The sequence below is a fragment of the Fringilla coelebs genome (assembly GCF_963513975.1).
Source record: "Fringilla coelebs genome assembly, chromosome: 4".
NCBI classification, from domain to species: Eukaryota; Metazoa; Chordata; class Aves; order Passeriformes; family Fringillidae; genus Fringilla; species Fringilla coelebs.
The window spans coordinates 48,936,264-48,960,268 of NC_140032.1; the positions used below are offsets into that span (position 1 = coordinate 48,936,264).

Below are 24,005 nucleotides of genomic sequence, written 5' to 3' on the forward strand. Positions count from 1 at the left end.
GGTTTAGCGGCAATGTCCCGCGATAGTTGGATTTTATGATTTTAAAGGTCACTTCCAATTTTGATGATTATATGACTCTCTTTGATGCGTCTGGCCCTTGTACTGACATTCCACGTCACCATATCTTCCCTTTGGTGATGTTTTTTCCCCTATACTGAGACATTTGGTTTGGTATCCTCGTGTGTGCCGATATGCCACTAAAAGGAAGCGCCCGGGCCCGTGACCAGGCCCGCGCTCTTCCTGGGGAAGAGCAGCGCTTTAGCTTCGTCATTCGCACCGCGGCGAACGCTGCAAACCCCGTCGCTTTGGGGCTCCCGCCTTGCTCCGTGCCCAGGCGCTCCCGGGACGGCGGCGTCCGCGGGAGTGCCGGTTCTCCCCAGGCGCCAGGCGGGCCGAGCCCCGCTCCAGCCGCTGGGGCGCGGGCCGGGCGGTGACCCCTCCGCGGCGCTGACAGACAGCTGACGCGCGGAGGAACACCGCGCCGCCGCGTCAGCGGGCGGACCTAGATCCGGCCGCTGCCGCCATTTCGCGGGGAGGCGGGCGGGGCGGGACCCGCCGTCAGCGGTGCGCGCCCGCCGCCGAGCCCCGGGGGCCGCCGAACTCCGAAGCCGCCACAACCCCCAGGAGCCGCGGACAGGAAGAGCCGCACAGCGGTCCCGAGGCGGCGGCGCCCGCGGGCAGCCCCAGAACCTTCCTTCCCCTGCCCCGCCCGTTCACCCTTGGCCCCGCCCCTCGGCCCCGCCCCTGGGAGCCGTTGGCGGCGGCGTGCCGGGCCCGGCCCCGCCTCCCTCCCTCCCGCGGCGTCCGGGCCTGGCCAGCGGCGGCAGCGCGGGGCTCTCTCGCCCTTCCTCTCTCGCTCTTCTCTGGGCGGGCGACGCCTCTCGGCTCTCCCGGCACTTCGCACCCTCTCCCGGCCGTGACGGGCGGCGGCGGGCGGAGCGCTCCCCCGGCAGCCTCACGGCCCCGCTGCCCGCAGGCAGGCAGAAGTTCGGGCGGCCGGCCGGCCGGTCGGGCGCCCCCCCGGCTGTTTCCGGAGGAAGGAGAAGAGCAGCTGCCCCCTCCCCCCTCTCCGCCTTCCTCCCCGTTCTCCTCCTCCTCCTCCTCCTCCTTCTCCTCCTCCTCCTCCCTCCCGGCCCCCCGAGCGGAGCGCGGAGTCACCGCGGCGCGTAGACGGGCCCGGCACTCGCACACACACAATGGCGCTGAAACGCATCAACAAGGTGAGTGAGCACCGCGGCTCCTCCTCCTCCGCCGCCCCCCCCCCCCTTCACCGCTTCGCCCTTCTTTTTATTGTTATTTTTTGGGTGTTTTTTTCTTCCCCTTCCCCCATCGCCTTCCTCGCCCCTGGAGGAGACGGGCGGGGAGGGGGGGGGGGGGGGGGGTGGAGAGGCGGAGGCTGAAGAGGCCGGGAAGCGGCGGCTCCTTCCGGCGGGGCAGCGGCCCGGCTGGGGCTGCGAGGCTGCTGCTCTCTCCGGGCCTGAGCTCGGAGCTCGGCCTCGGCCCCTTCCTGAGGGCGGGGGCCGGGGGGGGGGGGGGAGGTCGGAGAGAGGCAGCTCCGTGGGCCGCTCGGATGTCAGCGCAGCCCGGGGTCGCTGCCGCTGTCCTTCCGCCGAAGCCGGCCCGGATGGTGCCGGCCCGTGTGTGCCGAGGGGTTTCGGCGCGATGGAGGCGCTGCCCGGGGCAGCAGCCGGGCCCCTCGGCCGGGTTCTCCCCACTGCTGTGCAACTTCTCTCCCGCATTGTAAGATGGCGGCGGGTCCGCCTGCCCCGAGCGCTTTCCGGGATCCCTCGCGTTCCGCAGTAACGCGGCACGGACACACGGAGCAGCCACCGCGGCGCTCCCCTCGCCCCGCAGTCGTCCCTCTCCGCTGCCCCGGCGCCCTCCAGACACCCGGGAATCCATCGCCCGGCCGGGAATAGCTTCCCCCCGCGCCCGGCGGGAGCGCGCTGCGCGCCGCCGCCTCCCCCCCGTTGCACAATCGGAGCCGGGTGGAGCAACTTCGCGGCGGCTAACTCGGAAAAAATGCCGAGGTGATGAAAGTTTAATGGTTTGGTTTTCTTTTGGTTTTCTTTTTTTTTTTCCCTTTTCTTTTTCTTTTTTTCCTTTTTTTTTTTTTTTTTGGTTTTTGAGGGTTTTTTTTGTTTTGTTTTTTGTGTGTGTGGCGGTGGTTGTTTTTTATTAAACCGCTCCCAGGGTAAGAAGGCTCCCGGCGTGAAGTTGCACCTAAGTAGGTTTAGGTTGTCTCGGCAGGTTTGAGAATTGCTGGGATGTAATGGCAAAACGCGATGGGGAGCGCAGCGGCGTAACCGGGAAGTCGCTGTTGGTCTGTGCTCCTTCTTACGCGAGCTACGTGGAGCATTTACGTGTTTCAAGAGCTCAGAGGAGTTTCTTGGTCATCTCATAGCCTGCCAAGATGGCAGAACGTCAGTGTGTCCTGAAATCGGTGAATTTCAGTGCACAAAACACCTTTTGTAGACAGTGTGTAAACTTCATGCCGCCTGCTAGTCTCGCTTTAATTTCACGCAGTGCCTGTGGTCATATTTTAGACAAAAAAAGCGATTTTTATAATATTTTTAGTGAATGGATAGTACTGTTTTCCTCGAAAATTTTAAATCCATTCTGGGTAGCTAGCTGAATGGATTGTCTTTGAATTATGGCTGTGCTCTGGCAAGAATTTCAAAACAATTCCTTTCGAATCTGCCATCAAAACTTGTTCCCTGTATTAGTGGATGATATCACTTGAGTTGAAACATAGCTGGGATACTCCCTGGTATGCTTTGTCATCAGCTCATGCTTATGAAACACGTTCAGGCGCTGCAGGTAAGAATTTATTGTCAAATGTAAACCAAGACAAACTCCCACTTATGTAGTAATCTGGTGGTCAGAACCTGGAAACGATTCAGCGTGACTCTTGAACCAGTAAGTCATCTCTGACTTCAGCGTCTTGGCCTGCTGTGTGCAGTCTTGTCTTGTATTGGTCCTTACGCTCTATTGCACTGTGTAGTCGGATGGTTCTTGCTTTACTCTTGCAAGAATTAAGGATTGGGAAGATAGTTGAGTTAGGGGTTTTTCTTTTTGCCTATTTTTTGTGTGTGTGTGTTTGGGTTTTTTTATCAGTTTCATCGCACCACACTACAAGATGCACTTCAGAATTCACATGGAGTTTGTAGTTCTGGTTTTTGTATTTGCAAGCCTGGAAGATGAACTTTATTTGTGAAATGAAACCATTCTTTGTGCGTTGGTTTCTTTCCTCTGCTGGTTTCCAGTACAAATGTTTACAGGGGTTGATGCTGACATAAAAAAACAGCAGGGCCAGTTCTGTAACAAAATGGTTGTGAATGTAATTTTAATTTTAATCCTGTCAACCAGTAGAGCCCGTAGAGAACGGCATTGTCACTGATAAGCTGGGATTCCTTGTCTTCCAATTGTAAGATCACAGATCAGACCTTGGAACTCTATGCTGCTTTGTAGTGTGTCTTTGGCAGTAGATGAGAACAGGGTGAAGAGAAACCAGGACCTCAGAACATTGTAATCACCATAGTTGATTTAGTTTGTGTTATTACTTGTCAGGACTAGAATTCATTGTCTCCTGCAGCAGATGACATCCTGAATGTACCAGTGAAGATAGTTTCAATTTGTTAGGTTGACTCCCTCTTTGTGGACTTGACATATCAAACAAAATAACATTCTTCATTATATTGAGTAAACTAGACTTTGAGACTCTGTTTGTGTGTGTATCTTTAATTTGAAGTCTGTTACACGTTCCAAATGCAACCACTCTTAAGACATAACTGGCAAATTCTACTTCTGATTTGAAAATGAAAGTAAATGAGTATTTATGTGTTGGGTTGTCTGCTTCTGGAACACCCTGTATAAAGCACTCCCCAGACTGAAATAGTTGTCAGGTACACAGCCAATCCCAGAAAGATTATTGTTATTCTGGAGTTTGTCATGGCATCAGTGCTATCTGCTCGGGGGGCAGCTTGTGTTCAGTTGGCAAAACTCTGTCCTTGATAAGGCTTGCTTTGCAGTTGTTTTATGATAACAAGCAAGTTCTTTTCCCATAAAATTGAGTGCTTTCTTTCCTGAGGATGAAATTTTTCCCCTTTCCCCCCCCTCCAGAATTATCAAGAAATTCACATTGATTTATGAGCATGTATATAAATGCTTGGTGCATGCTGTGGCACATTGTCTTGGTCTGAAGTGTCAATGGTGCCTGCTAAAAACACATCCTGTAATTGCTGCAGCATGCTGGAGCTTCCGCTTCAAATGATGATGATCTGGTAGCAGGGAAGCATTTATGTAGGAGTAAGGAATCAGGAATGCATAAAACTTGGAAAACTTGGAAATGGTACATCGTTGGTACACACATCCATTTTATCACTGCTGTATGCATCCATTAAAGTGAGGTAATGTAAGTGGCCTAAGTGATCTTGATAGGCTAAAAATAGAATTAATACAGGAGATGTATGCATGAAATGTCTCTTCTGTGTAAGCCTTAAGAAGGCTTGTGCCTGCTGTGTTTTATGGCCATTTGATTAAGCATAGCGCAAGCCAGCATCATTATATTGGAATAATTTATTAGTAAATCTTAAGTGGAGTTGACATCCTGGAAGCTAAAGGCTGAAGGTGGCAAAACCATTTATTACTATTTAAGTACAGATAGAAGGCTTCCATTGACACTAGTGGAGTGGAGACCAAATTAACTATTTTCCTCAGGCTATAGCCTCCAGCACTGTTTCTAGATGTATAATTAATTGCAGCTTTAACCCCCCTTCTCCAAATGCTCATAGTAAGAAATGCTGCTAACCCTGGAAATACAGTATTTTTCAGAGATGAGGTGTAATGTGCATTAGTGAGGACTGCATGGAAATCTGCATTAGTTTAACTGAAGTCAAAGAGTTGGAAAGCCTGCTTATTACTTTATTGCTACTTTTGCTACTGTTTTATTTTGAACTTAGTTTGAATGAAAAAACAATCTATAGTAAAGATGGTTGGAATTAAGTTTTCATCTCTGGATGAAACACACAACACTTCTGCAGGCAGCCTTGGATTTTGTTTACTGGGCTTTCTCAAAGTTGAAGTTACGTGATCGATCTCATGCTTTGAATGAATGTGTAGAAATAAGTCTGGATTTGTGTGTTTAGGTGCTCAGAAAGTTAAGATTAGCTAGCTAGTGAAATTCAGTTGATGTAAGCTTAGTTGAAATGTTTTAAACCTTTGTAAATGCTCTCTACATGTATTGAATTACCTTTTCACTGTAGTTTCATTTAACTATTGTGGATATCCAGGGCTAGACTAAGGCCCTGCCTTGAGTGGGTAATTCAGCGCAACTATCACTCGGTGGTAAGAAGGTCACATTGAGCCAGAAGGCAGTGGTTGGTTTTTAAATCATAATACTGCAGTAACGGAGTTTGGGAGGCCCTAGTATTGAAGAACTTAAATGTTTTTTTTAGAGTCAGAATAAAATATTTAGCATTAGATAAAATCTGTCATTGCTTAAATTCTGTTTAAGATTTAGCTTATCCTAAAGGAAGTGACAGTTCTACTATGAAATTAATATCATTAAAATGGATATAATGTTTCTTAATTGGGTAGGTTTGGTACTCTGTAATGAAGGCCAGCATTTATTAATGAAGTATTGGATATGTTTTAAGAATTGGTCATTTTTTTATGAGAGAGGAAAACTGATGCTTCCTTAGCTAGAAAGTTTGGACTGTGATAACTTAAAGATTTCTCTTGTTAATTGAACACAGTGCTTGTGAAACAAGTTCCCAGTCAACATAGAACTTTAAATGTGTCCATTGGAGTGGGAAGAGAATGGGGATTGTTATCTCACTTAAGTGATTTAAAGAACTTCAGAGATCAATATTCCATTAGACGGGTGCTTCTTGCATACTTTAGAAAGAGTCATCCAGTATATCAAGGATTTAGGTGGGATAATGTATACAGAGTAAAAAGGCCAGCGCTTATGATCTTTATGATCATTCAGGCTTTGAGAGATCTCATTTTGAAAATAAGTGTGCTTTTGCTGTTATTCCTAGTGTGAGTTCCTTCTACAGAAGGCCTGATGTGGAACTCTACAGAACAAGCTCCCTTCGACTTCCTGCCCAGTCTGTAAGCAGTTCTCAGGCTTTTTTCTGAGCTCACAAATAATGGGTAAGGGAATGGAGAAGGATGGAAACAGTTGTAAGCAGCAGCTGTTGGGTACTGCGCAGTAAACTGTCCCTTGCCAAAGGTATCTCACTATTCCTTGTGGAGCCCAGTTCCAGCCTGGTGTAATGCCCTCCCTACCTGTGGATGTGTTCTCTGCATCCACTGGGTTGAACTGTTGGACGAGAGAGAGGATGGAGGTTCTTAACCTTCCCTGAGATGTCAGGTGACAGCTGATAAGGTGGAGTGGGAAAGGGTTGAGCTTTTGTGTCATTCGGAGTAAGGCATGATACACCATCCCTGATAAGTCTTTCTGTTGCAAATATGAAGATTTTTCCACTTTAACTGTCTGCCCTGTGCTCTTGTGTAGGTCCCTCCCCTGTGCATCAGAGCTGGCAGATGGGGCCTTGAGGTCTGCACTTCAGCCTTAGGTCTGATCTCTCAGAATAAGCTGACTTCTGTTGATGGTTTTAGGCTGAGGTGCTGTAGCTTATATTGAAAGGGCTGAGTTACAAGCATTCTTTCCTGTGATTGATTCAATGTAGTAACCTGACAGTAGAATATGCAGGAAAAAAAAATTAAGAAATGAAAGCAGCGCTGTGAGAGTGTGTGTGTGTGTATATAACTGCAGTCAGTAGTGCATTTTTAAATGCAGTTGCTTTTTGCCGAGTTGGTCTTTAAGTCTTAAATTGTGTAGAGTTGCACATGCTTGACAAAGTTTTGTAAACTTAGGAATATAAATTTAATGTCTTAAACTCTAAATGAAAATGCAGGAGATTTAAAAAAACCCAAACAATGAAGCCAGTTTCTCTTGACTGCTCTTCTATAGGGCACAGATGGGATTAAACTTCGTAGTTGTGTTGGGGAAGGTTTGCAAAAAAATAGTTAAAATTACTTTCACAAGTTTAGATTGGTGTTTATGCCTTTAGCAGCTCTTTGTAAAACACTTGGATGTGGACAAGGTTTAATAGAGCATTGCAGGATTCAGGACTGAAAGCTAAATAGATAATAGGGGGATTTTTACCAACAGTAAACTTCAGTATTAAATTTTTTGTGTAAAGGAAGCCTTTGTTCTGAACATCATCCTTTTGAGACGTGTGATACACTAGACATCTTCAAGATCTCCTGCAGTTTTTTCCACTGTAATTATGATAGATTTTTATTATGGTCTTAAGAAAGCAAGATGAGAGGATTGTGGACTGCTTTGCAAATGTTACAGCCTAGTAGATAAAGGTGACCAACATTTAAACCTTTCCACAACCATCTGGACCCCAGAGTTTTTGCCAGCTGAACTGAGTGCAGATGCTGAAGTGCTTTAGGTCTTTCTGATGAGGAAGGCAAGAAGATTGTATTAAATGTTCAGTTAACTTTATAGTGAGCTTTCTCTGTAACCTGGAGTTAGAGTTCATCGCCTCTGTGAGCTCTTCTAAGTGTCTAATAAATAAGTGCACTGCTCAAAGACAGTACTTCTCAACCTTTGGTGGCCCATTTGAGTAGTAATGCCAAAAAAATTCTTCAATCAGATGAATGCAAAGTTTGTTTTTCTTTTTAGCCTTAGTTGTAATTTTTTCTTGCCTTGAATAATATAGGAGGATCTCCTGAATTAGTTTGCCACATGAGCTAGACCCCCTTCTACTCCCCTACTTCCGGATGCAGTCTGCTCAGAAAGATGCTTTGAAACTTTTTTTCTTAAAAGCTTTCCTCATTTACTTTTTAAGATCCTTCTGTACATCACTATTCTCTAAATAGCCGAGGTGGAACTCAACTGTAAGAGCAGCTGTTTGTGTTTTGTTTTGGTAGTGGTTGGTTTAATTGTCTTGGTGTGAGTTGATTTTGTGTATAACTGTACCTAATCCTATAGACAGGCCCTTAGAACGATTGTGAAGGGTAGTTTCAGAAATAGCATAATATAATATATGATAAGGTCATTATACAGTGTAGCTAAGGCAGTATAGTCAGTCCCACATAGTTGTGTCCATAGACTTCACCCCCAGGGTATACTGTAATAACTTTCACATGTATCTTTGTATTCATACAAAATATGGACTGGTGAAAGTAAAGACAATTTTTTAAAAGGATAGCTGAGTTTCAGACTTTATTAGGTTAATTAATAAATTTCAGAATAATATATCAAGCTATTGCTAAACAGTGAATTTACCATGCTGTTTACAGATGTGGCATTACTTGTTAGAATACTAATTTGATAACTGTTGCACCGTCCTCATTTTTTTTCGAACATGGATAATTGTTGTGGCTTTTCAGAAGGTGCAGACTGACTGATGTTGTGCCCCATAAAGGCCACTTGTCATTTCTACAAAAACTTGTCCTGCACACTGCCAGTCTCCAGAGTTGTTATTTGTGTAGTTTTGGCAAACTCTGGGACTCTTCTGTCACATGGAGTGCAGGGTGTACAGGTGCTGCTTCTGGTTATGTGTCAAATGCTGCTCTAAGTCACTGTGCCCTGAACAGTGGGAGGCTCTTGCATAATGCTGCCAAACTCCAACATCTAAGGAATAATGAGGCAGCATTGGTGTGAAAATGTCTAGCACAATGCCCAAATCACATTTCTGAGAGTTAGCCATCAGGACAGGGTGCTGTACTTCAGGTATAAACTTCTTTCCACCTGCATCAGTTTACATTTGTCTGTACTGAATTGCACCCGTCCCTTTGTTTCCCAGTCATTCTGTTTGATTTTAGCAAGGTCATCTTGGTGTTTCTTGTGTGGCCTTTGTGTATACCGGTTACCCTCTTCTTTGAGGGCTGCATTGTAGTCCTGGGTTACAGAGCCAAAGATTACTGTGGTTCTTGCAGGAAAAACCTCCCAAGGGAAAAGTCATGCTATGTTTCAGTGTCTGATATTCAAAAGCTTGGAAATGGTAGAATTAAAATACCCAACTGTCATGAATGACTCCGTAGTTAACCAGTGCTTCATTTCACACTTGCCCCTTCAATGTACTTTAGCCAGTGTGTACAGTCCTCATGCTCCACTGACACAGGAGTGTTTTCATAAAAGCTCTGCTGTTTTCAGGGTATGGTAATTGTTATAATACCTCAGAATTTGTGTGTTAAGCAGTCAGATTTTCTTCATCTTGAGTAAGACAGCTTCTGTGGTTTTGGTTACTTGAGGGGAAGCAAACTGTACTTTTCGGTTCAAAGCACAGCTACACGTGTGTAGTTGCCACCTTTTTTTAAAGTTTGTTCTGAAAGCCTTTAGGGAGTGACCAGGAAAGCAAAGTCTGTAACTGCATTCCTTTTTCATTTGGATCTGTCCAACTACTCTGCAAAACATTGGAATAAATAGAGAGCCATTTTTAGTTGCAGTAACTCTGAATTTTCCCAAAAACCATTACCTGCATTGTACACCTTCCAGATCCCAGAACAGATGAGAACAGCTGTAGACAATACTCGCATTCACAAAGGGCCTGTGTGCTGAAAGGTAGGTTCTTTGAAGAGATAGTAGGTAGTCACCTGAGTAGTTTATATCACAGTCCAAGTACACAGAGTGATTTAATTGCAGTGGCATAGCAGTCTGGCATTTCCTTCCCTGAGTGTGAGGCTTAAAACATGAATATTTCAATGTTCGTCTTTTCTTATACCACAATGGTATTACTGCTAGACGTTGTACAAACAATATGTCAGGTGTAGGCTGAAAAATCCAGTACTAAGGACTGAAGGGAGAACCATGAAAAGCAGAAGAATAACCAAAATAGGGAGAATTACAAGTGTTACGTTGCTAATTATGTTTTGGGTTTCTTAAAAACCTTGCTGTGCTCATTGTCCTTGCTGTTTTTCTGACTGCTTTTCATGTGTTTTCTCTGCATAGTTGTCCTTTTTTAATCAAGAGGAACCTATGTATTTCTGTATCTTGCACTGCCATTACACGTTGCTTTTATCTATTTATTTTTCGCCAAAAGGCTGGCTTGTTTGAAGCAGATAATTTTCTGCTGGTTACATTTCTTTTGTGATGTCTATTATGCCATTGCTTTCTTACTCAGCTTAGAAATCCACATTCAGTGTCCTTACAAACTGTTATTTTCTGCTTCCAGGTGTAATTAATTTCCATGCTGAAATGAATGTTTCAAATGCAGGTGTGTGGGATGAGGCAGTAGTTCTTTGCTGCTTGACACTTCTTAATCTTCAAACAGGCTTAAATGTTCTTCCCCTCCCTTTATAGCTGCTTCCAATCCTTCCTTCTTTTTTAAAGCTGTTTTCAGCTGTGAGCTAATGAGTAAGACTAATGCAGTGATGAATTTTTGGTTGCCTAGAGTTTGAAGTATCCTGTTTGACACATCATTAGACAAGCAGTTAGGTTAATGAATGTTGATTTTTTTGATTGGCCTAAGTGTTCGTTTTTCTCTTTGTCCTGTTTTTGGTTGGATTGGGCTTCTTTGAGTTGGGGGGGTGGGGTTTTTTTTGTGTGTGTGTGCATAGTGGGTGGTTGTTGTTTGGGTTTTTTGTGTTGTGGTTTGTTGATTTATTTTTTCTTAACTTCTGATTTAACTGCATATCACCTTTCATGTCCTCCAAATTGTTTCTGGAAATTTAAAGCAAATCCCTCTAAATTAATCCCTGTACGCTTTCTTGAGTACAAACCAGAAAGCTGCAGTATGTAATTTTAACAAATACCTTTGTTATGAACCAATATTAAATGTTACTGTGAATTAAGGCCCGTGGAGGGCAATCTTCAGTCATTCTGGTCGGAGTGATGTTCTGTCACTATCATTAAAAGAAAGGCCTGGCTATTTCCAGCTTAAACTAAAAAAATGTGGTAATGCTACAGGGAGTATGGAATCTGACAAATGGGAAGAAAGTGGTGCAGATGCTGCATTATTTGGTGCCTTGCAAGAAGGCAGCTTGGTAGGCACCAGGCTGTCATCTCTTAAAGAATTTTCTGGGACCTGAAAACTTCTGTTTTCTTGTTCATGCATATTTGGTTGAGATATCCTTTTTCAGTCTTTAAAGTTTCTTCATTCTTTAAATGACTTCTGTAATCTTTTAAATAGCTGGTAGAGGGGAGTTGTTTGAGGGGTTTTTTTTTAGCGACTTTTCTGTCAAGAAAAGAAAAATACTTCTGGTTTTATTGTAGGATCATAGTCCTGCAGTCGCTCTCACAGGTCAAAGTTTTGAATCTTCGCTTGAAGCACAAGCCATATTTTCTATGTTGTGATTATATTGCTGCAAAACAAGCAGGTTTTTTAGTTAGCTTTTTTTATTAGCATTTTTTCCTTGAATATACTGGTTTGTGGTTTTTTGTTAGCTTTCTGATAAATGTATAGTGAAAGAGAAGGGAGGAGATAAAAAATGGGGCTGTTTCACGAGTGAAACTGAATCTTGCTAGCAACCTAATATGAAACTGGCAGAGAACAACGTGCTGAATTTATGTTAGAGCAGATCTGTCTGTTGTGATGGGTACTGCTGTTTTTATTTCTATTGATCCCTGTTTTCCAAAACCGTTGTAGAATTGTACACATATTGCTCCTTGTCTGTGTTACATACTGTTGTCCTCTAACAGAAGCATTGGTGCTTACTCTTTTAACAGTGTTCTAGTCTGTAAAATGCTGAGTGACTAATCATCCTTGTGGAGAGGTAGGAACTATCACACTTTATATTTGGAAACTGGGACACAGAAACGGTGACATGCTGGAGTTGCACCGGAAACCTCTGGCAGTGACAGAGACCGCTGGTCACGGTTGTAATTCAAGACTAATCCTTTCCGATAGGTGCATGGTGTGTGACACTCGGCACCAAATTTGGGTTATTGTTTCTATGTAGTCTTTCACATTTGCTGCTTGGAAGTTTTGGTTTGGTTTTTCTTTAAAGCCACCTCTAAAGTGAAAAACTGTAACAACTGATTCCAGGAAAATGTGGGTTCCATTTTGAGGATTTTAAAGAAAATTTGGGATGTAGCTTAATACCCCTTGAGAAAGGGAAAGTACTACTTGAAACCATGTTAAAAAATGAAGCAAAGTTGGAGAAGTAGGTATGGTAGAAGGATTAGGAGAAGCAGAAAGCTCTTATATGTAAAAAACAAAAAAATATTTGATTCAATATTTATTTGTTTTAGAATCATTCCTCTTGGTAGCTAAGCTGAGAAAGAAAGTAGGTTTGTATTTGTATTGCTGAGTCGGAACCCTTTTAAAGAAAAAAAGCCCCTTCCTTTCCTTGAACAAAATGCTTCAACTGCACTCCAGATCTCACAGCCCACGTGCCTCTGCTTGTTCAATTTCCAGTTATTCCAGTTTGCCTGTTGTGTTCAGTAGAGTTGTAGCTTTCAGAAGGAGGTGCTTTTAAAAGTTACTCAGAACTTTCCACTGCCTTGTTGTAAAAAGCCTCCCCTTTTTATGTAGATGTGAAGTGTCACTCAACAGAGAGATGAAGTAGGTCTGGTGTTACTGTGAACCTGGGTTTGCTTCATGTTTGCCCAGGTTCTTCTACAGCCCTTTGCACTCTGCTGAAGCAGACAGCTTTACTACAGACTTCTCTGACCATAGTACCCTGGAGAAGCAAGTACAAGAGTATGCGCCACCTCAGCTTTTTTTCCCCCAAATTTAGTGGGTGTGTTACTTGCTCTGTGGATGAAGTGCCAACTGGTATATCATTTGTTCCCAGCAGTATCTGTATATTGAACTGCTTTTACTGAGGTTTTTTAGACCAGACAAAACTTCAGTCCTTTCGTTAATGAAGGTCACTGCTACCTTGTTATGTTGAGCAGTTCAAGTAGTTAAAAGGAGTATAGACATAAATTTTGAAATTATTGGAGCATGGAATTTTGAAACTCATTTGTTTCAGCTTTTAAGGTTTTTTTAGTATTACCAAAGGGTTTTTTGCACAAATGTATCACTGGAACTTACTAAATTTAATTTATGTCTTACATCTGCAATTACTTTTCCTGGTTGAATTATTGATGTTGAATTATTAATTTTCCTGCTGTGGTAAAGTACCTATTTTTATCTTGAGTACTGAATTCTTGTTTCTCTGAAGATAGTAGTACCTTTTGAAGACCTCTCTAGTCTAATGCACATGTCTTTGACAGTCCACTTTATGCTAATCTTTTCTCATCCTTGTCTTCATGCTACTTAATTTTATAATTTTCATAAATGGCATGAAGAGTCTTCATAGTTCTTAGTCCCTGTGAGAGTTTTAAAAAAAACTCGAGGATCTAAGGGTACTTCTATTAAATCCAGTAATAACTGTACAACTGCATTAAAATAATAAGATTTGTGTCTTTCTGCTTATTCTGTTGCTACAGCTTACTTCAAGGGACATGATATCTTTTTTCCTCTCCGATTTTGGAAATGATTGCTCATTCTTAGAACTGGAAAATGCATTTTCATGAGAAATAAGCCTGATTAACAAAACCTGCTGTATTTGTTAAAAAAAAAAAAAATGCCCTGAAAATTAAAAAAAAAACTATCAGAAGTTTCTTCTACGTTTATTGTTTTCCTTTACATGAATAACCTAAATCTAAGTTAGCAAATTTTTCTGGAGGATAGTGAACAACATATGGATCTAAGAAGTGATATTAAGTGGCACAAAGAAGTCTGTCATCAGGCCCTCCAGTAATATTTGGAGAGTATAGCAAAATTCATTCTAAATGCATGTACTGTGATGATCTGGAAAGAGCTGTTTCCCACACTTCTACAAACAGCAGCAGTGAAATGAGCTGTACTATTATTAGCTTCATTGTACTGTTGCTTATCAAAACTGATATGGTTTCATTTTGTAAAACAGTGTGATGCCAGTGCAAAATGGAAATATTACGAACTGGGAAATTCATCAGAATTAACGTGTGTAGGGAGGGGAAACCTGGGACTAAATTTTCGTGGTGTTTGGAGGGAATGGGATTGCTTTGTGCTTTGGGTGATGTGGTTTTGTTGTTTAGTGGGGGATGGTTGGTTGGTTGGTTGTGCTGGGGTTTTTTTTTTAGTGTATGGACTTGCACATGTTGAAGTGGTGTTATTCTTTCTGTGTTTGCAGGAGCTATCATCTTACCAAAGAACAAGGTGTTTTATGTTACAAGAAACATAAGTTGGGGTTTTCTCCTCATTTTGTGTTGGCTTATACTTAGTAAATTTTTATGGAGTGCAGAATTTGTGAAACTTTAGGGATGTCCATTAGGATCTTCCCAGGCAAAAGTTAGCTGTCTGGTTCAAGTATGCATATGTTTCCAGCGTAATAGGTATGCCTGGCTTTCTTAAATGTCTGACAAAGTTCTTGGTTGAATGGCTTGTATAGACTTCCAGAGGAAAAAAACCAACTTGTGTGAAACTGTTAATGTATGAAAGAGGGGCTGAATAGTTTGCCTTTATCAGGACTTCTAGATACATTGACAGGTGAAGATTGATCTGTAGAAGCTCTTGAAGCCCTTTCTGGAGTCAAGGAAGAGCAGGGGAGAAAGAAGGTGGTTGTTACATGCTTTGACTGAAAGTGTAATTTAATTTTAAGTCACTGTCCAAACAAATGACTTGTGGAGCATTAATGGAGGGCTTCTTTGTTTCCTCACAACAATATTGTTACTGCACAAGGAATCCTCCATATGAAATGTCTGTTTCCATTCCTCTGTAGTGGGGGAGGGAGAGAACTGTTCCTGCAGTTCAGTAATTTTTTATTTTAAAGGCATAATTGTCTTAAATGCGAAGTTTAAAATAAAAAATACAGATATTTCGCCTGATTACAGCACTTGTGAGCCTCCTGAATTTTCCTGTCTGTTTTGATCTTTGTGAGGTACATCCCTGATGCAGGTAGTGGGTAAAGTGAAACCAAGTTTCTGTGGGGTTTTTTCTTTCTGTTCTTAGTTCTAATGTCAGATGTTACATACAGAGTGCTTCCTGTTTCATGTAGACTCATCAGCAGGTTTCTCTCCTTCCACTTCAGGCTTCTCTAGACTGAGTTCTTGTAAATCTCAATCAAAAAGTGATTAGACTTTGCCAGCTTAAGGCTTTGTGTCCTGCTTCTTCCTTCAGCAGTGTTCCTTCCTTCAGGAGTGTTTTCACAGTAGTGACATACATGTGTTTGGAAAGGTATAGTCATTGTAGTCATAGGGGGTTTTGGTGCTTCTTTGTCTGTTACAAACATTTTTGATACTGATATAGTGGTTCTTAGAGTTGTTAATTGCACATTCTTCTGTGTTTGTATATGGAAAAACTGTTAAAGGGTTTTGCTAGATATGAAGTAAAAGTTACGATTTTTGTTTTTGTTTTCTTAAAGGAACTTAGTGACTTAGCCCGTGATCCTCCAGCACAGTGTTCAGCAGGTCCTGTTGGAGATGACAGTAAGTGACTTTAAGTTTTATGTTTTGTTCTGCTGACTCAAAGCATATCATGCCTAGATAATAATGCGGAGTTTTTCTTTTGTAGTGTTTCATTGGCAAGCCACAATTATGGGACCTGTAAGTATTCTGATTCTTGTGATGTAATATTAAATGAGTAGTTCCTACTGAGGAGAAAACTCTGGGGTTTTTGGTTTACTTTTGTTAGCTCCTCTTATCCAATTTAAGTTCTAGAGGTCTTCATTACAGTAAAGGAAAGTGAGGGAGGGGAAAAAACCCACCAGTTATTTTGTTGTTGCAGTGTTTTTACAAGGACATGTATTTCAACTGAAATAATCTCTAGAGCAATGTTAAGTATTCTAGATATTTATTACTAAATATCTAGAAACTTTGCTTGCATTTAACTTTTTCTAAAGCTTTAATCTAGCATGAACTTTGTACTAGGACCTGGTTCTACTGTCAGGAATTAGTTGGGATGTTTTTGTGGATATTAGAAGGGAATCCATATTTGATCTGGTGTAATGCTGAGATCTTGAATATTTGAAAGAATAGAAGAGGGAATAATCACTGAAATGTGCGGTTTTAGTTATGCTTGGAGAAAGGAAGTCGGTGTTCAATGTTCCGTAAGCATCTGTAACTTGAATGGGACTTTTTCCTCATTAAGGAAGCCAAATGTTTGCTTTTGTTGAAAACAGCCTGGAAGCAGTTCACATCTGGAATTTTTTGGTTACCTGTATTTAAAAGACAAAACTTGTATCTTGTGAAGACAGGCCTTTGGTGAGGCTACAAAGTAGGCATTAAATATCAGTGATGCTGAATTACCCTAGCTTTACATATAGCTACAAGTGTGCTATTAGGAGGTGTCTGTTAGATGTTCACTGGACTGAAAAATGTTTCTTCATCCCAAAGTACCTGCTCATCATTGATTGTAACTAGGTACCTCAAAAAGATAGAATTGTTCAATAGCTGTATTCCTACTTAAATGGCAAGGAGTTTTGTGCACTACACTGGATATGATGATTCTATGTGGCCAGTGTCTTCATGGTCACGAGGTATTAAGTGCTGGTTGAATTTAAATTGGGATTATTATTTTTAGTTTTCTCTTGTGGTTTAATAATGTACAGCTCCTTTTTTCCCCCATATGGTTTTCATGGTGTCAGAAGGTCTGCGTTCCTGTTTCCAGATTGGGCAGTATCCTGACAGAAGTGTGTCAGTGTGGTGTTAGTAGTTCTAGTGCTGCTGTGGTGCTGCCTTTAATAACAGACAGGGATTGTAGAACCAATCTGATCTTCACCTCTGCAATAGGATATGGTGATTTTCCTGGATAGGTGTATGAGAGTGTGCTTCGGTTTAACATGTTTTAAAGAGGAGTTTCTGGAATTGATAAAATGTATCCTCAGAATATGTCCAGTGAAAGAGTTGGTATTTTTTCACTCCTTAAGGCCTCATATGATATCTGTTGACCAAATACAAGCGTTTCTATCTTGATCACTAGATTTTATCAGAGACAGCATAGGGTATAATCTGCATGTTGAGGGTTTGAGTCCCCTGTCTTGTGGTGCAGATTTTCTCTGGTATTTAAGTAATACATAGTTATTTCTTTACATTGGTGAAGTGTTTTTGCAATTAAGGTGAGAATTCTATTTACAAATAATGCAGAAGTGTACTGTGTATGCCTCAAATTTATTTTCCCTAGCCCTGAGTCCAGAATTAACAGCAAAATATTCTTCAGGTTAAACAATTGTTAGCTCTATTTCAGAAACTTAGTTGTAATTTTGAGTTAAAAACCTTTTGCTTCTTTCTTCTTGTAACGACTAACTTATCTAATCCCTATTTAGTCACTCTAGTTTTTTCTTCTTACCATCATCTTTTTTGCTTCCAACATGTTGCTTTACTGCTTATAGTTGACACCTGAATGAATTATCCCAGTAATTCTTTCCTTGGAGAAGGGAGATGTGAAATACTCTCTCATAGTAGATTGCAGTGAATTTCTAATACAGAAAGAGAGGAAAAAATCACTTGAATTATGATTATTCTTTTATCTTTTTGGTTGTGCTGGTAGGATGGATAAGATTTTTTTGTTGGGGTCTTTTGGTTTTTTTTTTCAAGAAACAGGGATCTAGCTGTGTACTCACAGGTTTTCTTCTGGGCTGAAGCTAAGGACAGAATTTAGAAGAGAATGGGAGTCCGCGGTCACTCTAAACTTGGGTGGTCACAACAAATAAGCTCCAAACAAAGAACTGGAGGTTTTTTAATCTGATGGGACCTTCATTCTGTTAACATTACTTCTTGGAGCTATCTTAGAAGCATTTGAATGCTTCTGCCCTGTAGTCCTGAGTGCATTGTCAGAGCTGCTGGGTTTTACGATGCATTAACTTGGAGAAGTCCACATGGACAGTGATGTGTGTCTGTTCTGTATTACTTAGCTTAGGAAGTAAGACTTGAATTTTAATTATATCTCACTTGTATTGGTGGGTTAAACATTTTGGTTTAAGCAAATTTCCTCTCCATTTATTTAAAAACAAGATCTTCAGTGATCTTTGGTCTTAAAGATGATAATAGGAGAATTATTTGTTTGCTTTGACAGAACGACAGTCCATATCAGGGTGGTGTATTCTTCTTGACAATTCACTTTCCCACAGACTACCCATTCAAACCACCTAAGGTAAGTATTGCCGTGTAATTTGTGAAATTAATGCTTTTTAAAGAACTGAGTACAGGACAGAAATTGCCAGCCTCTGTATTGTAATATTGTCAAGTTCTCACTTCTGTTTGGGCATTCTTACCATCTATTGGATGTGTGGGTCCCATTCTGACTACCACAGGAATTGGGTTAGCATGTTCTTTATGAGCAAATCCATGTGTGTGAATTCTAAATGTCTTAAAGTATTTGGGTTCATTTCTGCTTTTCTGAATTGATAAGAAGACTTCATTAGCTTTGTGTTACTATAATTGAATTATTGCCGAGGGGACTGGCAAATATTAGTGTAGCTGTTTGGATTGGTCTGTAGGAATGTGACGTGGCGGGTAGGGATTTACTTGCTGAGGGCCTAAAATCAAGTGAAGGGGCTACTTGTTAGGAGTTTGACAGTAATTGCAAAATATGCTCTTTTTTCGTAGCTTTATCAGCCATTAGCTTTGTCTTCCAATTTTCAGTCAATGGGAAGGCCTACCCTTGGAGTCACTGCAGTGTTGGAAGTTTCGTATCTCTGTGACAGCAGTGTTACTGTGGTTTAGGCACTGCTCTTGGATGTCTTCATCAAAGGCAGCTGGGATTAAAACACTCATACTTGCCCTCTCTCCATTGAAAAAAGTGCCTAGTAGTGGGAGACTCAGAGCTTGTGGCTTGGGTGCAGTTCCCTAAATTTGATGCAGTTTAATTGCTTAATCCTTTTCTTTTAGGGTAAACAGAATTGACTGATAGCTTGAGTGAGCAAAATGGGTGCAGTTATTGTCATAGATGCCAATGCACTCTTTGTTTCTTTGTTTTTTGTTGCAGGTTGCATTTACAACAAGAATCTATCATCCAAATATTAACAGTAATGGCAGCATTTGTCTTGATATTCTAAGATCACAGTGGTCTCCTGCTTTAACTATTTCTAAAGGTAACTTTTGTGAAGGAGAAATTTTTCCATCTTGTGCTGAATACTGTGCTTTTAGCTTTGATTGTGTTAAGTTCTTAACCATCTCTTTGATTTTCCCTTAACTTATCTTCCTCATTCAAGCCTGCGTTTTGTCAGTTTGATGATTCTGCATTTTTAATGGATTTTTTTCTTCTAACACTTTCTCATATGTGGCTGTTTAAGGCCTTGTCTGGTCATTTACTTGCTTCAGTATCCCTGGAAAAATTTACCAGCTTGGGCCCAGAGGAATTTGCTGGTATTTAGATTGAACTAAGCCTGTGTTGGGGTGTTCAAGCTAAGGCTAAGAAACTGCTTGTTTGGAGCTGCCCATGTAGATACACATACATATTTAATGAAAGATTAATTTCAAGTCAGTTTTTAATATTGAAATTTGCATAATTTTTTCATCCTGCCTAGAGTTACATGCGTAGTTCTGTTGGCATATCTGTGGTAGATGAATAAATCTGGTATTGATACATTCTGCTGTCTACCACAATGCACAGGCATTGCATTGCATTACTTAATGAACTAAGTTTACTGATCTTTCTGATATCCTGTGATAAATTGATGTTGTGTTGCAAGAGAAGATTTGTGGCTTTCCTAATTTTACTACAGTAAATAACAGATAATTCTCAAATATTTTCATGATGATCTAATTGTTTTGCCTCAAAGCCACTGGTCACTGTGGCTTTAAAAGATCCCTCAAAGTGCCCTTTTGTCTATAGAACTTGTAATTCCTGTCTGTCCAAACAGTCAGTTTGTTATTTGAATGTGGATCCCCTACATTTTAATGCTTCACTGTTTTCTTCTAAAGCTTCTGTGAGAGTAGAAAATGAAGTCCTCATGGTTGCCCACAACAGTGTTCCTGAGACTTTTACAACGTGCCTGTAGTTTTATCAGTCCAGACCAGAATATTCTTGCCTTATGTACAACAAATAAAGAATTCAGTCTGATTTAAAAACTAAAAACTTAAATTTGAGGATTTTCTACTTGTAGTGATAAGAACCATGGGTATGCTGTTCATCAGAGTACATAATGTGCTTTTGTGTTGGCTGCTACGTTACATCATGGTGCAGGGGACAACAGTGCTGTTCTCGTGTGTGTACTGACAGCTGTAAGTACTGGGAAATAGGAAGCAAATAGTTCTTACAAACCTTTAAGTTAGTCTGGGCTTTTTCTTTAAGAGTGAGTTATGAATTCATATTGGCTGTTTATCAGGAAAATACTTCTAGGTTCTGTAGGTTCTGTCCTGTGACGACATTGTGCTAATGTAAAGATCTGTGCTCCATTGTTTCTGAGATTGCCATTCCTCTTTCGCTATTGAGATTGCCTTTTTTTTTACAGTTCTCTTATCCATTTGTTCACTGTTATGTGATCCAAATCCAGATGACCCACTAGTGCCAGAGATTGCACGTATCTATAAAACAGACAGAGACAAGTAAGTAGAGAAATGTGCAAGACTGGTGTTTTAACAGACTAAGAGTTCATTGTCAGACAGCAGTTGTGTTCAGTGAGCCTTTTGTGAAGATCTGAGATGGAGAAAGCTTATGTGTCAAAGAAGTGAGTAGTGCATAATTTAAAAACAAAGGAGCTTGGCATCTTTGAAGTTTATGGGTGAAAGAGACTTATCTTTTTCTCACATGCGTGGAAGTATTTTACAGTATATATTTTGCCTCTTTTTTTGCTTACCATGCATAAATCTAGTTAGATCTTCATAATGTTTTTTGAACAGCTTTTTGTTGTTGTGATGCCTTTGTTTGGCAGCAGCTTGGCCTTAAATTTTGGTTCTTCCCATGAAAATGGGCAGCAGAATTTTTTCCCCATCTGTGTTGCAGCAACTTTATTTTCCTTAGGTATCTTTAACATTTTGCACAGAGAGAATTATATGAAGCAGATTTTTGGGGTTTTATCTATATTAATGCTAAATACATTTGTCCAATTAGGTACAATAGGTTAGCAAGAGAGTGGACAGAGAAATACGCTATGCTGTAGGGTAAGAATATTTGCAAATTATGGTGCATTTAACAAAATGGAAATTTGTCAGCACTTGGGTGCTGCATGCTCTCAGGCACTGGATTAACTAACAGATAATGGATGCACCAGTTACTGAACGTGGAAATTTAACAGCTTGATCTGTGGTTAGTGTGTAATGTATTGGCCAGTCACTATTTCTCACAGATACTACTCTTGCATGGTCAAAAAAAAAAGTTAGTATGAAGTAATTACTGAGTAGTATGAAGTAATTACTGAGTTCTGAGCTACATTGTCAATTTGTTCTGGTAAGTATTTTACCCAGATTTTGTCAGAATTTGGTTCAAAGTGGCACCTTGTAGCAAGACCTCAAATATAGACATTATTGAATTCAGACAATCCAAATTTCAATTATCTTTAATCAGCAGTGTCTGTCTTCCACATATGAACTTGGAAATGGATGGGAATTGTATTTTGCTTGTATAGTTAATAATTAACTTCTTACTGACAAGCATGGAGTTGTGTTAACTAATTGTCAGCTCAGTTCCTGTGGAAGTAGTGCACTTTAAATAGTCTTAAAATTTTGAGCAGTATATTTGTGTGAAAAAAATATTCAGTGCAATGATATGGTTAGTGTTGTTTTTCTTTAAAATTGGAAATCTGACATTTTGTATCCAGTGACAATATTAACCAAATAATCTTTACTTATAGCATGGGATATATACTGTAATCTTAACCTGAGAACAATATTCAATTGAAATATTTGTTTATTTCATCCCAGATAGTCTCTGTTTCTTCTCTTTCAGTTGTTTTTTTAGTAACAGACTTCTAGCAAATTTGCTTGTCTTGACTTTAAGGCTTTCCTAAAATCTAGAGAATATCTATCCTAATTTGTGTAGGGAGGGAATTGTTTGATTTTTTTTGAGTTAAGTATATCTTGGTACAGAAAAAGACTTCTCACGGTGTAAAGAGAATAGAGAGATGGGAATAAAATCATATTTAATCATAAACTGCTTAGGAAATTGTCATTTTCATGCTGATGTTAATTCAGTTCCTGATTTTGCCTGCAGGTACAACAGAATATCTCGGGAATGGACTCAGAAGTATGCCATGTGATGCTACCTTAAAGTCAGAATAACCTGCATTATAGCTGGAATAAACTTTAAATTACTGTTCCTTTTTTGATTTTCTTATCCGGCTGCTCCCCTATCAGACCTCATCTTTTTTATTTTTTTACCTCCTTCCATTCATGCACATGCTCATCTGAGAAGACCTTAGTTCTTCCAGCTTTGGACAATAACTGCTTTTAGAATCTGTAAAGTAGTTACACAAGAACAATTGCCCAAGATTCAGAATTTTTTTTAATGGAGCATGTGTATTATGTGGCCAATGTCTTCATTCTAACTTGGTTATGAGATTAAAAACAAACAAACATTCCTCACTGCTCTAACAGATACTGAAGATACCACCTGAAGGGGGGCGGGGAGATGGATGTTCAGTTTTCTCCCATCAAAGAAGTAAAATTGCTGTAGCAACATCCATCTTGTTCCAAACCTTCCAGTGTTAGAGAACTGAGGTTTCATTATATACTTTTGCTCATAACTGATGTGTCTGGAGAATTGGTACTGAATCTATAGCATCAGCAGAACAGAAAATGTGATGTATCTTATGCATGTCAATAAAGGAATGACCAGTTCTTGTTTTACAGAGAATGGAAATTGGAAGTCAAACATCCCTTGTATTCCAGAATAGGGTTTAAGAACATTTTTGTAATTCATTTAAATTTTGTTAGGAGGCTTGGAGCTATTAGTTAATCTGTCTTCCAAAACACTGTTTAATATAGCACTGAATAAATGATGCAAGTTGTCAATGGATGAGTGATCAACTAATAGCTCTACTAGTAATTGATTTATTTTCTTCAATAAAGTTGCATAAACCAATGAGTTAGCTGCCTGGATTAATCAATATGGGAAACAAAATCTTTTGTAAAAGCAAAGCTGGTTTTTGTATATACTGTTGGCATTTGCCTCGTTGTTTAACATCAAATAATGATGTAAAGTTCAATAGAGTGACTCTTCTGCCATTTTCAGTTCTAATGCTCAGTCTGTTGCAGGTTGGCACATTGCTCGGCCTGGTGGATGCAGAATTAATAAGCTAACATAGTCGTGTAGCCGTAGTAGGGGGCTGCACTTGGTGCTGGGAGCCCAGCGTTCAAGGATGGACTTGGGACCCAGCAGATCTGAAGCGGTGTATTGTGGAGATACTTCCTGATGCACCTGTGTTTGCTGACTGAGAACCTTTTTCTTCACCTTGTACACTTGACAACTGAAAGATCTTAATGTGGGGGTAATGATGAGGCAAAAAAATTATAAAATAAAGTACTGTTTTGATGTGGGAATTGTCATGAGGCTGTGTTGAAGTGACTTTACTATGTGGGATGTTCGTTGCCATTGAAAAGGACTTGTTCAGCCATGCTGCCATTTACATTGATGACTATTTTAATGCAACAGACACTTTCTTCATGTCAGGTGACTAAACGTGAATAAAGACTCATTGCTATTGGATTTTTGTTCTACAAGAAACATTGTCTTGGTCCATTAGTTTATCTTTCAGCAACAAGGGCATTATTAAACATCTGACTCTTTCCTCCCCTCCTCCTTCATATTTTTCCTTGTTTAATCTTTTTGGTCTCCATTCTCCATAGCTTCATTTTCTCTAGTCTTGTACTATCACTTTATTGTGCATCTGTGACTTCTCACTGGCACCACTTTTGCACTGCTTATAGTTATGTACATTCTGATTCCTTGTCCCCACATGGATGTGGAAAGCTAGATGTAAAATAAATGTTAAACCTTAATTTTTATAAAAATTTGAACATGTAGTTTGGACATGGTTTGTTCTGGTTCTGAACTATGAGAGAACTTGAAATATTCAAGTTCATTTGGCTTGGAATTTAGAAACTGGGGCCCTCTTTCGCAGTCCATGCTTCA

At 40.6% G+C, this 24,005-nt stretch overlaps 1 protein-coding gene across 2 annotated transcripts; it reads left to right on the forward strand.

Annotated features, from left to right (window-relative positions):
* The first annotated feature begins 806 nt into the window (after positions 1-806).
* Positions 807-23,854, forward strand: UBE2D3 (ubiquitin conjugating enzyme E2 D3). 2 transcript variants are annotated; one of them, XM_084203763.1, is made up of 8 exons: positions 934-1,220; positions 15,361-15,424; positions 15,510-15,541; positions 18,009-18,086; positions 18,921-19,026; positions 20,389-20,482; positions 20,988-21,037; positions 22,086-23,854. In XM_084203763.1, the coding sequence occupies exons 1-7, from the start codon at positions 1,197-1,199 to the stop codon at positions 21,034-21,036; spliced, it is 447 nt and encodes a 148-aa protein (XP_084059889.1). In that variant the 5' UTR covers positions 934-1,196; the 3' UTR covers position 21,037; positions 22,086-23,854. The 2 variants fall into 2 exon arrangements, with proteins under 2 accessions (XP_084059888.1, XP_084059889.1); XM_084203762.1 differs by lacking the exon at positions 20,988-21,037 and having other exon boundaries at positions 807-1,220; positions 22,086-23,853.
* The last annotated feature ends 151 nt before the right edge of the window (positions 23,855-24,005 follow it).

Excerpts from the sequence above, each read along its gene's own strand:
- UBE2D3 (XM_084203763.1), top strand. The coding sequence starts at position 1,197 with ATGGCGCTGAAACGCATCAACAAG. Across the intron at positions 1,221-15,360 it reads CGCTGAAACGCATCAACAAG|GAACTTAGTGACTTAGCCCG; the intron begins GTGAGTGAGCAC and ends GTTTTCTTAAAG. Across the intron at positions 18,087-18,920 it reads ACCCATTCAAACCACCTAAG|GTTGCATTTACAACAAGAAT; the intron begins GTAAGTATTGCC and ends TTTTTGTTGCAG.